The sequence below is a fragment of the Amphibalanus amphitrite genome, unplaced genomic scaffold (assembly GCF_019059575.1).
Source record: "Amphibalanus amphitrite isolate SeventyFive unplaced genomic scaffold, NRLGWU_Aamphi_draft 000800F_arrow, whole genome shotgun sequence".
Classification (NCBI taxonomy): Eukaryota; Metazoa; Arthropoda; class Thecostraca; order Balanomorpha; family Balanidae; genus Amphibalanus; species Amphibalanus amphitrite.
In genome coordinates this window covers 252,747-269,995 of record NW_024882294.1, presented here as the reverse complement: position 1 = coordinate 269,995, position 17,249 = coordinate 252,747, and the positions used below count along the sequence as shown (strand labels likewise).

The 17,249-nt window shown below is 52.0% G+C and overlaps 1 protein-coding gene across 1 annotated transcript in view; it reads left to right on the top strand.

Moving 5' to 3' along the window:
• The window catches only part of LOC122366366 (homeobox protein six1-like), a 69,453-nt gene extending 59,436 nt beyond the window's left edge, over window positions 1-10,017 (top strand). The window contains exon 3 of the mRNA XM_043338549.1: window positions 8,593-10,017. Coding sequence (XP_043194484.1) covers window positions 8,593-8,796 — 204 coding nt within the window. The 3' untranslated portion in view covers window positions 8,797-10,017. The remainder of the gene's footprint in view (window positions 1-8,592) is intronic.
• The last annotated feature ends 7,232 nt before the right edge of the window (window positions 10,018-17,249 follow it).

The window sequence follows — 17,249 nt, the reverse complement described above, 5'->3', positions numbered from 1 at the left end:
TGCTGCTGCCCTGCGTGCCGGCTGGCAGCTCACTGCTAGACTGTTTGCGCGCCAGGCATCCTACTGGACGAGTGGGGTAGGTCGCAGTCACAGTGGCGTATCCAGGGGGGAGGCCAAGAGGCCATGGCCTCCCCCTTTGGCATCAAACATGCAAGTGGGCCGTTTGGGTCACTTGAGTGCAGTGACGTACCCAAGGGGGCCATGGGGGCCCTGAGGGGCGCCCTGGTTACCTGAGGGTCCCCCTGATCATCTGAGGGTCCCTGGTTACCTGAGTGGCCCCTGGTTATCTGAGGGGCCCATGGTTATCTGAGGGGGGCCTGGCTACCTGATTGGTCCCTGGTTATCTGAAGGACTCCTAGTTTCCTGAGGGGCCCCTGGCTACGGGGGCCCTGGTTACCTGAGGGGCCATGGTTATCTGAGGGGCCATGGTTACCTGAGGGGCCCCTGGTTTCCTGAGGGCCCTGCTTACCTAAGGGGCCCGTGATTGCCTGAGAGCCCCTGATTATCTGAGAGGCCCCTGGTTACCAGTGGGGCCTCTTGGTATATGAGGGGCCCCTGGTTACCTGAGGGGCCCCTAGCTACCACCTGAGGGGCCCCTGATCCCCTGGCCAGTGATCTGAAGAAACCCTGGTCACCTGAAGGGCCCATGTTTACCCGGGGAGTAGATACCTGGTTATATGAAGGGCCCTTGCAGTCACATAAAGGCCCTTAGTTACCCGTGGAGCCCTGGTATAACCGGCCCCTGGTTATCAGAGGGTCCCCTGGTCACCTGGTGGGTCCCTGGTCAATTGAAGGACCCCAGGTCAATTGAAAGGCCCTGGTCAATTGTAAGGCCCCTGGTCACCTGAGAGGCCCCTGATTACCTGAACGACCCGTGATCACTCGGATTCAATGGTACGGCCAGGGGCGAGGGGGCACGTGTCTGTTATAGGATTTAGGGTCCCCTCGGGCCCGAGAGGCCCTGCGGTGCCAATTGGCGGCAGAAGGCCCGCGCTGGCAACGCTTCAACTGGAAAGGAGACCACAGGGCTTGTGAGAACACCCCATGGGCTCTTGTGTACCCACACTTATCTCCAGAAGGGCCTCACGCCAGGTTCTGAGGGACCTGGCCGGCCCTGAGGGCTATTGCCGGTCAATACGGGATCAGCTGTAAGGGCCCCATACCCGTTTGCTATGCATAGGCGGCGGAACGGGTAGGGCACCGGGGCACCGTGCCCCCCTTTGATTGTGGCATTTTAACATTAGCCCAATGGGTGTTGCATGGAAAGAATGGGACCAAAAGTCGGCAGTGCCCCCCCCCCCTTAATTGAAGGTGTTCCGCCGCTACTGTTGCTATGGCCCCACGGCCCACACCGGTGTTTCTGAGGGCCCTCACAACGGCGCCTGCGAGGGCCTCCACTGCCACCTCTAAGGGCCCTACACCAGTGCCTCTTGGCAGCAGTGCCTACTTCGGCGGCTCTGAGAGTCCCCACACCGGCGCCTCCGAGGGCCCTATGCAGCGCCCTATGCATCTGACGGTCACTTATCAGCGACTCTGAGGGCCTCTTACCGACCTCTGAGGGTCCCTTGCCGGCCTATAAAGGGCCACCAGTAACTTTCAGGGCCCCACTCACGCCTAAGTGATGGCCCCCACCAGTGTCTCTAAGCCCTAAGGCCCTCACAACGGCGCCTGTGAGGACCCCACACCAGCGCATCCGATGGCCTTTCACCGATACCTCTGAGGGACTTATGTACCTATACAGGTGACTCTGAGGCGCTCGCTCGCTTCACTTCCTCATAAAATACCGTGCATTTTATGCACACTTCTCAAGCAAAAAATGATATTTTTACCTGCCAATTTTGCATATTTTCTCAGGGCTTAGACAGACAGACAGACAGACAGACAGACAGACAGAGGGGCCCGTCTGCAGGGGGGACCGGACCCACCATGTGCCCAATCCCCTCATCGAAAGGTTCTGGATACGCCCCTGCCTGGGTTGACAGCGGCATCCGGGTGACCCGTGGGCCCCTTTGAGAGCAGGCGGCCCCCTCCTGGGCGAAACCCTGGGTACGTGCCTGCTTGAGTGTCCCAAGAGAAACGACCTTCAGGGCCTCATCCAAAGTACTGTCCCAAGCATAAATAAAGTCAAACTGCGTCAACCTATCTTAAAATGCCATTTGATGGCCCTCATAGGCCCTCAGAGACCAAGGCCGAGCCCCCAGAGGCTAGCGTGGGCCCTTAGAGGTCGCTTTGGCGGCCATAAAGAAGCTTAGACTCGAGCGTGGGATCCTTTGACGCTGGTGTAGAGCCCTAAGGAGCCAGCGCTAAGGCCTCTAAGGCCATTGTGGGGTCTTCTAAGGCCAGTGTGGGGCCTTGTAAGGCCAGTGTGGGACCCTCTATGTTCAGCATGGGGCCGTCTATGTCAGCGTGGGGTCTTTTAAGCCCAGCGGCATGGGGCCTTCTTAGGTTAGATTGAGGCCCATTGGCCACCGAGACTAGCTTGGGGCCATCTGAAGATAATGTGGAGCCCTTTTAGGCCAGTGTGGGGCACTCTGTGACCAGCGTGAACCCTCTGAGGCCAGCGTGGGGCCATCTGTCATCTGACTTCAGACTTCAGAGGCTGGTGCTGGGCCCTCAGAAGCCAGCGCGGGCCTTCATAGGCTGGCGTCGGGCCATTAGAGGCCACCTCGAGGGCCTCGGCAGCCACTTTTCAGATCTTATGCATGTTTGAGCCCCCTGAGGTAGGAGTGGCCCTTAAAGGCCGGGGTGGGACCCTCAGGGGGCATCATGGGCTTCTAGAGACCGGCGTGGGTTCGAGAGCGGCATAGGGTCGTCAGACTGACTCAAAGACTTCCAAGAGCCAGCGGGGGGGCCTATGAGATCAGCCATAGCATGGGTCTCCTCCTGAGGCCATTAGGTATGGGGCCCGGAGGCCAGCGTGGTTCACTCTGTTGCCGGTGTGGGGCCTTCAGAGGCCAGAATGAGCCTTCAGAGGTCGGAGTGAGGCCAATGTGGGCGACATAGAGCCATCAGAGTCTATGTAGATCAGAGCTCAACCCGAGTCGGGCCCTTCTAAAGTTAAGGGTATCAGCCCTCAACCAGCGCAAGACACTAAGATAAGAGATTGACATCTGCCCATTGAAAAATGTTACAATCGTAAAAAAATTGACAAAACATTTTGCTTTTGATTATCTTCACTGGCCCCGGCGACGCCCAAAGCAAAAAAAAAAAAGAAACTGTATGCCTACTGCTGAAATAGATCGTACACTAACTATATACAGAGCTATCGATATTGATGGCTTTTTCACGTTTTTTTCTTTTTTATATTGCCGAGTGTGCCTAAAAAGCCTCCCTCACATGATGAAAGTGGCAAAGAACCGCACCTGGGCGTGGCATAAGTACGCCACTACTGGGGCCCCTAAGGGTGACGCCACTACTGGGGCCCCTAAGGTAAGGGTGGGGCCCCTTGAGCAGGTTTGGCCTCCCCCTTTTCAAGATCCTGGATACGCCACTGGTCGCAGATCTTTGAGAGTGAAATGTTTGGTCTAAATATAGCTTGAAACTTACAAATAATTTAATTAAAAGGCAAAATTTCAGAGGACTCCATTGGTGTCTCAGTGGTGACAATCAGAACTTGATCAGAACTGTTATCATGCTGAATGCTGAAACTGAGGATAGGGCTGAGCTGGTAGGCTAGAATTTACCTAATATGCAGGCTTACAAGGTCCCCAGTTAATCCACAAATTTGTCAGACTTGCCTGTAGATAAATTCATGCAGATGAAATGTTTCTGGCAGATAGCCCTGAGGCAAAATGCTATTCAAGCTTGTTCGGCAGCTCGTTGCGTTCCACATGAGCCACTACATCAGAGTCACACAACTCTGCCAAATGTGCTGAAAGGCCACGATTTTTCCAATAAGTAGGTATATTTATTACGGAGCGAGCGAAGCGAGCGGAGTCTCATACTGAATTAAGGGAAATTTCTGAGTATGAGCGGCCGGCCGGCCGGCCGGCCGTGGGGACGCTCTTCAAAAGCTAATATCTTAGGAACGGGACATCCGATTGACAAGCGGTCTTCTTTACTGAATGTCACTTGGACGTAAAAGTTCTGTGGTGTGATGGCCACCATGCGTTCTTGCCAACCACCGCACGTGGCGCGTGGTAAAGTTGGACATTTTTTAAGAACCCCCAAAATTGCAACCTCAATAACGGCACAACGGTTGGGCCGATTGAATTGAAACTCGGTACACAGTTAGGTCTCCATCAGATAATTCATCTGCATGTGTTAAGGTTGGGGTGCTGCTGCACGTGCGCACGTGCAGGGGTCGTTTCCAGATCTCGAGAACGGCTGGACCGATGGCGCTCAAATTTGGTACACGGTTAGGGACCAGTTAGTAGGGTGCCGTGCACAAGTCAGTTGGGACCCATTTTGCACGTGCGCACGTGCAGGGTGCCGCTTCCAGATCTCGAGAACGGCTGGGCCGATTGTGCTCAAATTTGGCACATCGCTAGAGACCGGTTAGTAGGGTGCCGTGCACAAGTCAGTTGGAGGTACCCCCTCGAAATTTCGCACGTGCAAGGCCCACCCTCTCGCTCGCTCCGTTAGTCGCCCCATAAGGCGTTATACTGGTTATTTTTCACAGACACAACAAAAATACAAATGCAGGTCACTACAATTCATTCTGCTTCAATTACAATTGCTGGAATGTGTTTTGCAGACTTATTATATTGAATCTTGAACAGACTATATTATATTACTTTGCTCATGGGCCCAGGCCAGTACTGCAGAGTATGGCTCGCAGGTCGCCAAGGAGCACTGGCCTAAGTTCAAAATTTACACAAACCCTGCAAACTGAGCCAGAAAATTCACACCAAAGGGGGCTGAGAGAACACTTTGCACCCCGCTACACTAAATCTGCACCACACCAAACCAAATCCACACCGCACCACACTTAAATCCGCACCAGACGAAGGAGTCTGCACTGACAACATCTGGACAAAATTGCCATACTTTGCAGTCTGGCTCATGGCTATATCCATTGTGATTCTTAGGTCTGATCAAAAGTTGAGCTCACTTCCACCATCCATGTGCCCAAGACATTGTGGGCAGCATCAATAATCAAACATCAATATCTTGCTTTTGCTTATTAGGGAGCATTCTATAATCTTTTAAAAATGATAAATAAGGCCTTGTTGATATTCTTTGCAGTTTGCGACCTTCTTCTTGACAAAGTTCAAGCTTCAATTTTCCAATTTTCATTTCAATCCTTTCCATGAACATTGAACATGTTTGTGTTACTTTGCATGTTACTAAAATACCAATTTCTTGAGTTTTGATTTCATGCGCAATGTTTGTACTATTCGCGGCAGAAGCGTAACAAAACTTTGTGCCACCGATTTGGCAGCTAGGAAAAAAACTTTGCCCGATAAAAAAAAAACAATCATATGACGTAATCGATCCAAAAGCTTTAAATTGGAATTTTTAAACAATTAGCCAACTATGGGCCGAATGTTTGCCAATTTCGTGTACAGGGGCCCCTAATCTATGTCTTGCAACACAAGAACAGTATATCAAAGCAATTTTTTGAAGGTGGGACAGTCCCTTTAAGAGATAGGGCCTTAGCTAAGGCCCACTTTTCAAATGAAGGGAACGAATTTCTTTAACACCACGAAACTGAGGATATTGCGACCAGGATATATAGTGGTTTCTGAACCTGGCCGCCAACTTGGCTATCTCAACTCAGAACTAATGCAAAGGTGGGACAGTCCCTTTAACCCATTAATGCCGGAATTTTTATTTTTTGATTCTTAAGTTGTCCTTAACAAATGTTAGCCACACGGGTCCCAGTAAGAAAACTGTGCAAGCTTAAAAAAGAAATTCCATCGGTTCTCAAGTTATAAGCATGGGTCATAAATGACCCAACCGGCATTAGTATAGTCACAAATAAGGAGTCATCACGAAAACCAATTTAGCTAGATACCTTATTGTGTATACTGTATAGCGGCCTCAGCCAAACAATATTAAGAGGCACTGCATTGCAATGCTTTGCAACGTCTCATTGGCGAGGCCGTTGGTGCCGCTGGCAGGCCTGTGGTGCCCTTGTTAGGCCTCTGGTGCTCATAGAACTGACAGGCCTGTGGTTTCCCTGGAAGGACTGTGGTGCCCCTGGGCCCTGACAATTGCCTGAGGTGCCCCTGACAGGCTTGTGGAGTCCCTGGCAGGCCTGCGGTGCTATTGCTAGGCATGTGGTGCCCCTGACAGGCCTGTGGTGCCTCTGGCGTGCCTGTGGTGCCCCTGCTAGGCCGCTGGTGCCCCTGGGTCCTGGCAGGACTGTGGTGCCCTTAATAAGCCTGAAGTGCTCCCGACAGGCCCGTGGAGCCCTTTACAGGCCCAAGGTGCCCGTGCGAGGCTGGTGGTGCCCCTGTGAGGTCGATGGTGCCCCTGGCCCTGGCAGGCCTCTGGTGCCCCTGGCAGGTCTGTGGTGCCCCCTGGCAGACCTGTGGTGCTCTTGCTAGGCCGATGGTGCTCCTGCAGGCCTGTGGTGCCCCTAACAAGCCTGTGGTACCCCTGACAGGCCCGTGGTGCCCCTCGGCCGGCCGAGTCGCCGGCCCGCCCCGCGTCACGGCCCCGCACGACCGGTCCACTCATGATATCATAACATCGCAACACTAGGCCTGTGGTGCCCCTGTCAGGCCTGTGGTGTCCCTAATAGGTCGGTGGTGCCCCCGGGCCCCAAGGGAGGTCATGAGTGACCCATATGACCCCTCTCCTTTGGATCCGCCACTGTGATCTGATCACAACCCCCAGAAATAAATAATCGTATAATCATCAAATGCTTCCCTTGTATTCAACATACGAGAAAATTGACAACACTATTGCCGGCTGGGTCATTTATGACCCAAGGATATTTACCGAGGAAAAAAGTTATCCGATGGCGACAAGAAGGGCAAAATTATACATCATGCCTTTTTCAGACAAATTTAAATGCCAGGTGGACGATCATTCAACAGATAGTAAAGTGCAAACATAATATAATATTACTTTTTGGGGCGGCGCGCCATCGCCAGTGACCGGCGGCTGTGCAGTCCCGTCGTCTTTGGCTCCAGAAACTTCAGTGGACGAGCTCACACAAGTTTTATGCGGCTCAGGCGCTCGTCACTGAACCCACAAATCCAACAAAACACACGCACAAGTTCCTCAAAGTGCCACTTGCCTCCATTGAGAAAAAACATTAAGATTTTGCTTTTGGGTCATATATGACCCAAGCGGCATTAATGGGTTAATCAGACGGTACCGATTCGCCAAAAAAAAGATAGCGGAGTTGCAAGAGTTTTTTCACGCTAATTTAAGACTCAAGCATTTCATGAAATAAAAGCCAACTTTGCACTATATTTAGCCTAATGCCGGAATTTCCCAATGCAGGTGTTTGTCCAATGAATGCATGGGTTAATTCGTTAGTGCAATTATATCGGCTGTCATTAGAATTAATGCAATTGCTTGCTTAGCACTAGGAACTTATACATCACTGCAATAACATTAAGATGAATAAATACGCGCCTGGTGGTGTCAGCGGATATTGCTATATGCGTCTAATGGGCCAGTTACCACACTTTCCAAAGCTAATAGAATTGACATCGTTTAAATGAGGGCAATTTGAACAAATAATGCATCATTTAGACCTTCAAATTGCACGTTTTAAGACCATTCGATTACCACAATTGCAACTTGCAAGCTGCCAGACAAAAATACCTTGAATTATTTTATTTGCACGCTGCAAACCAGTGCCGTCGCGTGCAACAAAACGTTCGCCTCTATCTGGTGATTGTCGGCGCCGTATCCTCGGGATCTGTGTCGTTCCCACCGTGTCGATCAGACGGCAAGATTTGTCCGGCCATTTGTTTGCTACAGCACCTGAATAATGAGTCATTTCGGCAGCCGTCGGCCGTCGGCCGGGCGCCGCGGATTACACGTGTAATCGACCGGGACGAACTGCATCTTCATTGTCCACTGTTCGCGGAACGGCCGACCAGACGGCCGCGCCGCCTTGGCCGTGCACGATGGTCTGAGTCGGTGTCTGAGCGACCGGCGACTTTTGCAGGCCGTTTCCGTGAACGGCTGGGCCGAGTGGCGACCGTCCTAAGCTCGGACAACCCCGTCTGTCTTGTTGTCGCGTCCTGTGTCGCGTCAGGACGGTGATTCTGGTCCGGCGCTTTCCCAGCGCTAGAGGTGGCTCTGGAAATGGAAACTCTGTGTAGAACTCGAAGCTCTGTCGGCATCGTCACTGGCATTTCCCGTTACATCTGGAAGCATTATTGACTCTCTGTGCTCGATTTTATATTTTATATTTTGTGGATTCGGTTGAGCAGTGAACGTTTTCACCACCCACCAAACCTGTGCATTTCGTGTGACCTTGTGTGCTGTAACATCGTAAAAGTTCAATGAAAATAAGGCAATTTTTTGTCGTTTTCCCCTGCAAATGTTTCATCTTTACTTTTATTTTTACTTACAACGCTGTTGTTCAATTAAGTTTGCATCAGCATGTGTTTCGTTTAGACGAGTAGCAAATCCAAAATGGCGTTTTCCAAATCACTGACGGTACTTTCTCTTTCGCAGAGTCACACCAGCGTGCAGCCCACCTCCATGTTCGACTTCAAGCCCGGCGGCGGGGGCGGCGACCCCCTGGGCGGGGGCGGCGGACTGGGCGCGCCGTCAGCAGCCGCTGCCGCCGCCGCCGCCGCCGCCATGTACCACAGCCAGCTGGGTCAGCTGCCGCTGTCCGGAGGCCACGAGCTGCTTCAGGAGTACCCGGGATTGTGACAGTGGGGCGGGTGGCCGTCAAACGGGGCTGCCTCCGACAACGCCTGACCGCCGCCGCTGCATCCGCCGCCACCACCTCCGCATCCACCGCCTCCGCATCCACCGCCTCCGCTGCCGACGACGCCATCTCCGACGACGACGACGCCAAGGTGACTTCGTCAAGCTTCGGCTTCTTTTTCGGTTCTTCGAAAGGTCGACAGAGGTGACCCCGTCACGGGTGGTGGGTTAGGCTGTACAGCGCTCAAGTTTTGGGCAGCAACACCATCCCGAGTGCGAAACCGTCGGAACTGGGATGAGTCTCAAATGTTGCTGGACGCTGTGCAACTCTGGAACCTCGAGTTCTGAACCCGCGGGGAACGGACATCTAAAGAGCTCGGAGGAAGCCGCAGGCAACGTCAGCACTCAGCATCTACTGCAGACTCAGAGGACACCTGACGGCTGTTCCGCGGCGGCGCACAAGGTGACCTACCGGCGGCAGACAATGGGGGCTCTGTGAGCCGAACAGAACGGTGGACCCGCACACTCCGTCCGTGTCAGCTGCCAGGCGCGAGTGACTCCCGGCCTACCACCTGTGGATATACTCCGTTCACTTCAACACTGTCCTCTCACAGACGCGTCGGAGAAACGAGCATCAGGCCGTACCCCTAGCGCAGGAAGTTCATCGGACTTCAAAGCTCTCTTGATTGGCTTGTTGGTGATTTTCGCACTTCAGCTTTATGGTCTCGCTGAATCGGATCATGACGTCGAAGAATGAAGCATGTGCTTATGGAATACTCTCAAAATTAGCACGTGCGTTGTCTTGTAGAAAGGGTGATGACCTGGGATATGCTGGACTTTGTAAGGCCCAAGGTGACCTGGGTTGCATACTTAATAGACCCTGGTCAGGTCTGGTGACGTCAGAACTGCTGGCAGTGACGTCAGAGACTGTCATTCAGTGACGTTGGCGCGCTGATACAAGCAGTGATGTAAGCAATGCCACTTGGAATGAAGTACCAGTGTTGTGATGAAACAGTGATTTATTTCGCGTGTTATGCGTGTGTATCCCCGCGGCGTGATTGTGCTCGTCTGTGTGACAAATCGGTGGCTGAAAGAGTCTTTGCTTTTTATGTCTACAGAAGTTTGGTATTACAGGATTTATTACTCCTGGACTTGAGTTACCTACCACGCATGTATTTAATCTAACCTCTGCTCTTTTGCTGTTACCGAAGTCAAGTGTTTCGTCTTTGAAGCCAGCCTTGCAGACGACCGCAGAGTCTCAGCATTCTTATGTTGTCATCCACCCGCCACAGCTGTTCTGCAGTAAACGTCTGCTTTTTCTTTTTATTTACCACTTGTCATCGGTATTGTCGGCAATGTTTCACTCAAAGAGTCGGTGTCATTAGTGGGTTCAGAATCACATGTTTCTGGGTGATCTGGACCGCTCAGCTGTCCTCGGCGTTGTTTTTGTTTGGCGTGCTCACCGCTCACTGCTCACTCGCACACATGTCTTGAGCTGCAGCATCGCGAAACCCTAAAAAAATCTTGTCGATCACGCACCACTTTTAGCTGCCTCTCGCTGTTGGTGTCCGTTTCGTGGCCTTTACTACCTTCAAACGAATCTCGTCTCGCGCTTAAATATCGATTCTGTTTAACTTATCATGTCATTCTGCGAGCGAAAGAACGATTACATCATTCCCAATGTGCAGTACGTAGTTTCCAATGGTGTAGCGGTTTAGGCTGTCAAAGTCTTGGGAAGTGCAGCACTCTTACGAATTTGGTTTTGGTGATTCAACGATGGTTAATATTACCTATTATTAATAATTTATATGCATGATAGAGTTGTGGCTATTCCTTGCCTAGTTTCTGTGAAACGCAATCGCTGCTAATAAAGTAATATACCGAGGACCGTCTGTCTGTGTGACTTGGTGTGCCGTAGGTGTTGTCGGTAATAGTTATTAACGTGTCCTTATCGTGCGTGCTGCAAGAAGCTAGGTGCTGTAAGAGCCTTCAAGACTGTTCCATGAGCAGTTGACCGTACGTACGTACGCGAAGTCCGTCCTCTAATATGTCAGCGACCGACCTCCAAGCGATCGCTGTAGACGTTTAACGGTAGAGTAAGACTCTGAATGGGAGGAAAGTTAGTCACGGATGAACCATTTCAGCAATGGTAGCTAGGTAATCAGCAGCAATATGTTAGCTGCTTTCTGCTGTTCAGCTTGATATTCAAATCAAACATCGCTTCACCAAAGGCGAGCTCAGAGCCGCCGCAGCCCAGCCATTTTCACCGGCCGACACGACGCAGCCGTCCGCCATCCCATTAGACCCCGTCGCGTGTGGTCTGACTTGCAGACTGCCGTCCGCATACCGCCGCGGGCGCCGAACTGGCTGGACGGCCCCGGCCTGCAGCCAACATGGCGGGTACCGCTGCCTCCCCTGCAGTCCCCTGCCCTCGCCACACGTCCCCCTGGACCCAGGAACACCGCTAATGGGGGCAGAGTAACGACCCCATAGAGTGATGATGACGTCACAGAATTAATTGCTGCGGCGGCGGCACACGGCAGTGCCGACCGAGCGACGGCGGGGACTCGCACACGTGCCCCACAACCTCAGACGGCTCGGCGGTGAACCGACACTCAATACACCGACTGAGTAATGATGAGCTAATGAGCAATTCTACCTGAAATCGTTCACGAGCGTGGCTAAGAGATCCTCTTTTCCACTGATACTGAGTAACTGATGCGTGAGCGCGTGACGCCGTGTGCTACCGCCACGTGGCAGCTGCTCCTCATGCCCGACCTCTCGGCACATGCACGGCACTTCTCCTGGTGTTTGTGCACTGTGCATCTGCCGACACTTCCTAACAGCGCAGGTGCGGGGCTCGCACTCGCTATGGGGATCAGTGTCTAACATTGGCGAGATCAGTAAGGTTTGCGGCTTCCGTGTGGTTTTAGGGTGTAACAAAACAGTATATATTATATATGTCGTGCAGTTTTAATCTTCTGCTTCTGTACAGGCCCATGAAAATGAAGATAATCTTTCGAAATGGTCATTTATTTTCGACTTTTCTCACCTGCGAACACGCTGCTTACCTTAATTGGGTGATGGAGGATACGGGAAGCTAAGGTAGGTAGTGGCAAATCCTTTGCTGACAGGGATTCAACTGATGAAACAAAGCAAACAAAACATAAGGCAACGGAGCTATAAAAATGTGGACACCGAGGAAGGAAACGGTCGAAACGGCTGAGCTGCTTACTGAAATGAATGGAAGCTTGCGCATGTTACTGTGAATTGTGAGCTATGCCCTTGACAAACGAAACTTTTATCGTATAGACCACAGCCTTTACCTCATTAAGCAAACCCATTCGGTGAAATCACGAACATTGCTTATGCTCAATTAAGCCTACCAAGCCAACCGATGGCATTCTTCCGACGCACTCGCGGTGAATTCCTCAAACTAGAGTGACTGCTCCGACGCTCCGTAATACAGAGCCCTCGTCCGGTCCCGACTGGACCCAGCCGGACCCGCCGGGTCCACCGGGTCCACCGGACCCGGCCGGACCCAGCCCACCTCCAGGTGGCAGCGGTAGGTGTTGATTAATGGCAGACTGGCTGGACAAAGCGTTGGGCATGCGGCTATCGCGCCATCGGCCGGCCGGCTAGATGCGGAGGGCGTTCTGTGGGCTGTCAACACGACGACGACGCGTTCCCGGGCGGTCGGCCGGCCCGACGGACCGGCTGGAGGCGCCCCGTGAGCGCTAATCGGGCCGAACTCTGAGTACACGGTCCCACGGTCCTGTCTGGTCCGAGGAGGTCAGGGGAGGATTCACTCTTCTGGACCATCTTGGCTCGCCCCATGTGTCTTCCGGAGACCGGAGAGAGTCGAGAGTTGCCGGGGCAGACCGTCGCCGGGCGACAGGGGCGGAGTCGGTGTCAGGAGTGGTGATATCGTCACACGCGGGCGTGGGAATCGGACGACCTGGGTGTCGCCCACCGGGCAGGTTTGACACGTCACCAAGACGGCCCGTCGTGATCGTCGCACGGCGTCTGATGGCCGCGACAGGTGTCGGCGCGGCTGTGACAGTTGTGACGCGTCTGTCGGCACCTCGATCGACAGGGTGTCGGCTCCTCCCCGATGGTGATGGCCCGCCACCGGCTGTCACAGCGGCCAACAGTCACAGCGAGACAGCCGAGATGACAGCTGCAGGGAGGCGCCGGATCGTCCCGGCTGCCATCGGGTACTTTTGTGACGCTTTCGGTCGTCAGGCGTTTTACAACGGAATGTCGCCGGTGCATTGTTCCTGCCCTGGATAGGTCGTCTGCTGACAATGACCCGTAAACGAGGCTTTATAGCACAGACGGCCGCAAACCGGCCGCTCTTCAGTGATTAGAATCATCTGCCTAGGCACAGGCTGATTATCTGCGTAATGACAGTTTACCCAGGGGTTTTATGCGAGGGAAATCCGAGGATTTGATGGGGAGGGGAGATAGGCTCTCCACAGGGCTATCGTCGCCAGCGCACTTCAGCGGCCTTTCAGCGGACGTGACGGCTTAGAAGTGGGCGACAAAACACGGATTATGTCGTCTGCCAAGCGTAGCGCTCGTCATATATTTTCTCATGTCTCTAAACATGGTTATAGGCATGGAAGATGTCCGATGGACAAGTACCTACGACATAGCAGCCGATTAATCCTTATATCCTGAAAACGGCAAAGGAGAGAGAAGAAACAATGTATTCGAGTGTCGTGCTGTTTTTTTATTATCCTTTACTCCTCGTTCAAAGTCTTACCAAGTGTGGTTCTACCTATGCATTTACATGTGTTTTATTTGCTTTGCAATTGTATTAAATTATTAATAAAATATCGGAGCTGAACAGGAAAGTGAATCAAATAAAGCAAATCTGCCAGGTATCAACAGTTTCTTTTAAAGTTTTGTCCCTTTCCGGTGTCATGACATTGGCAAGACAGCAAAGGCATTGCGTTAGCCATCTAACGTCGGCCCCGGAAGTCGTGATGTCATTGAACACCGCCAGATGTCGTTTGAACTTATATAAACGCTTCTCAACACCGAGGAAGGCATAAATAAATCATCAGCCTCTCCGCTGGTGCGACTCAAATGTTAGGAGCACGTGCAGCTGAAGAAAGGTCAGGAAGCTGCAATGACCTCATCATCGCAGTTTAATGGAGGGATGAATGAAATTCTATCTGGATATTCTGCAGACCCGAAACCGTTAGGCGAAGCCATGCAAATACGCTGGAGGATCATTAGAGATTGCACGGCACGTGTTCGAAGAGGACGCCCTCACATTCCGAGCTGCACGGACCGAACTCTAAACAGCCAGGCCTCTGAAAGGTCCAGCGCCTTGGGTCCAGCTGTAAACACCCAAACTGGAGAAATGTGGACTTTGACCTCTGCCATCAGGTACAGGTCGCAAGCTATTCAGCTTGAACACTACATCTGCTGAAAATAAATGATTCTTTCGTAGAAATTGTCTCGAAGTTGCGTTCTACTTTGCATCTCGTTTATAAGCGGACTAGCGAGTCCGTCTCGGTACCTTCAAAACAGATTTTCCACCGTATCCCCGAGAGGCAGACTGCACGTCGTTGATAGACTATAACCACTTCAACTAGTGGTTGCCTCGGTACTGGTAGCACCACATGTTGTAAGTACTGTTCCACTGAGTTCCTGTCAGCACTGTCTGTCCCCAGACACCACCCGCAGAGAGTGACGAAGAGACGAGAGCGGCCAGACGGGACGAGAGGGGAGGGGATGGAGCATGGAGGAAGAAACGAAGGACGAGCGTTTGGAGTGGTGAGGAAAGACGAATTGACATTAGTTAGGCCGTAGGTAAAGTAGTAGGGCAACGCCGAATCATATGGTTACGATGCTTAGACCTCGTGAAAAAGATAGAAGGCCGAAGAACAAGATGCAAGTGCTTCTACAACCATGCCGACCAATAACGTAAAATATTCACTCACTAAATTAATTATCCGCTTGAACACACCCAGCCATGAAAGCTTCTCAGCGCTCCCTCAACACCCTCCCTCCACATGTCGCCCCACAGCAGTGTCGGCACCCTGCGACAGCAGCGGCGCAGGCGGGCCGCTGTTTTTCTGAATCGTGCCGCTATCCAGCGCGGATCTGAGCGCGGCGCGGCGCGGCGATCTGTGCGCGCCCTGCGCCACTATCGCCGCGCCATCTGCGCGTCGCGTCGCGTTGGCCGCGTCGTCCTGCGGTAGATTTTATCGCCGGTGTTGGGTTACCGTGATTTATCCGAGAGCGAAACGGCCGACAGCTGGCTGATCTCCATGGCAACCTGAGAAGGCTGTTCCCCTCGCGGTTGAGTTGGAGTTTTGTGTTTAGATGCAATGGACCAGTAGACAATAAACGCAAAATGTGTGCGATGAGAGGTAGGTAGCTTTGTTTTGCCTCGAGTCGATTTGTTTTGTCCAGATTGGGGCTAGTGAGTCGCAGAAACCACCAATTGATTCAGGAAAACACATGGGCGTCGAAACCGGAGGGGGGGACGGGGGGACGCGTCCCCCCAGTCGAGGAATCCGGGGGGCAGGGTTGTGCTTGACTCATGAGTCGAGTCAGAAATTTGACTCAACTCTGACTCAAATGAGTCAGATTTGAGTCGAGTCAGATAAAATGTTGAGCTGTTGAGTTGAGTCAGAGTTGAGTCGGACAAAAATATCGAGGTGTTGAGTTGAGTCAGAGTTGAGTCAGTAAAATAATTTTTGACATTGAGTTGAGTCAAACATTTAGGAACATGAGTCAGCTGACTCAACTTTCTAGAAACAATAGTATAAGCTTACCCCCCCCCCCCCACTTAACAACTTGGCCCTGGCCCTGCTGCCGGATTTTTTTTTCACCCCACCCTCCCCCCGCTCGACTTTTTTATCTGAGTCAATTTTGAGTCAACTCACTTGACTCGACAAAAAATTTGAGTCAAGTTTGAGTCGACTCCTATTTTCATTGAGCCGCTTGAGTCATGAGTCGAGTCACTGGAAAAAATCAGCTCCTTGTTTGAGTCAGAGTTGAGTCAGGGCTTTCTGAAGTTGAATGCTGAGTCGAGTCGGCAATTTTTTTTTAGTCGAGCACAACCCTGCCGGGGGGGACGTCCCCCGCAAAAATATCCTCATGAATGATTTAAAAAGTGACCCACGACATTGGTGTATTGTCGTTTTGGGATGAAATTGCGGATACCTACTCGTATACAAATTGAATCTGCGAATTGCTGACACTGCACCCTTGCTTACAGGGCTGCGGAGTAGATGATTTTGGTAATTCCGACTCCGGCTTAAAAAAAAAAAAACGCTCGGAGTCCCCGCTCATCTCCGACCACGGCATCCCTCGGCCCGCATCGGAGTGAAAAAAACGTGTGATGTGATGCTTTTGTCTCTTTGAACGTTTCCTGGCACATAAAAGATAACATTGCCTACGAGGTGCAGCTCTGGACTGTCCGTCCCAGGTCGTCGATAGGGAGCCAAAGCTCCAGTTGTAGGGGCGACCATATCCAACAAGGGCTGAAGATCTGTCCCAAAGTCTCAGAGTGCAGTAGGACAACAGCTTGCAGAGACCACACATTTTACATAGGATATTCGTAATAGTCAAGACCTTCAGCTCACTCTCAAACGGCCCTCTTCCCGTTCGAGGCCATCCGACAGCAGAAGGTCTCACCATGGCCTTTGAACGCTTGATGCTTGAGGGTGAGAGGACCTCGTCCTGGTCTGAGAGAGCCCAGGAGGACGTAATGCTCAGTATGCCCCTATATTGGTCTTACCATGACCCCTACAATCACCACAGCCAACAGAATCTCCAGCTCTTATTCGACCCATCCTCGGGGATGACGTTGACTCTGACTTCAGAGTTGAAGTCTGTTACGATTTTGGTGACTCCAACTCCGTATCCGACCAAAACCGTCGACTACGACCGAAGTCGACTCCGACCCCGCAGTCCTGCAGCTACACTGCACAGAAGTTGGAAAAAACTGTACCTATGGTTGACAGCGGTTTACAGAGGACCACACGATTTTTTAGAGGCAGGGCTGCTGGACTTGGTGACCAGACCCTAACTGTCCTGGTATCAAACTTATTACGCGGGATGCAAAATTTATGCGTTTTGGGACTGTTTTGCCAGGAGTTTTTGCCAATTTTCGCGGCGCTTCGCGCCGCCAATTCATGCACAGGTAGAAAAGAGTGTGACTAATAACGCCTCCACGCGAGAACATGAGAACATGTGTATTGTGTATGCGTTACAAGTAGTGCATAGGCCTGAAATTGTACGCTAAACTAACTAACTTTTGGGTTTTTAGTCAGCCAATCCGTCCCCCCCAGTCAAAAATCCGTGGCGACGCCCCTGGCCGAAAACATGCCGAATTGAATGATATGCAAATAGCGCTTTAACTTCTTTCGACACACTTTGTGACCTGAGGAACGTTTGACCTGAAGTCAACTCCCTACGCTGACCTATGG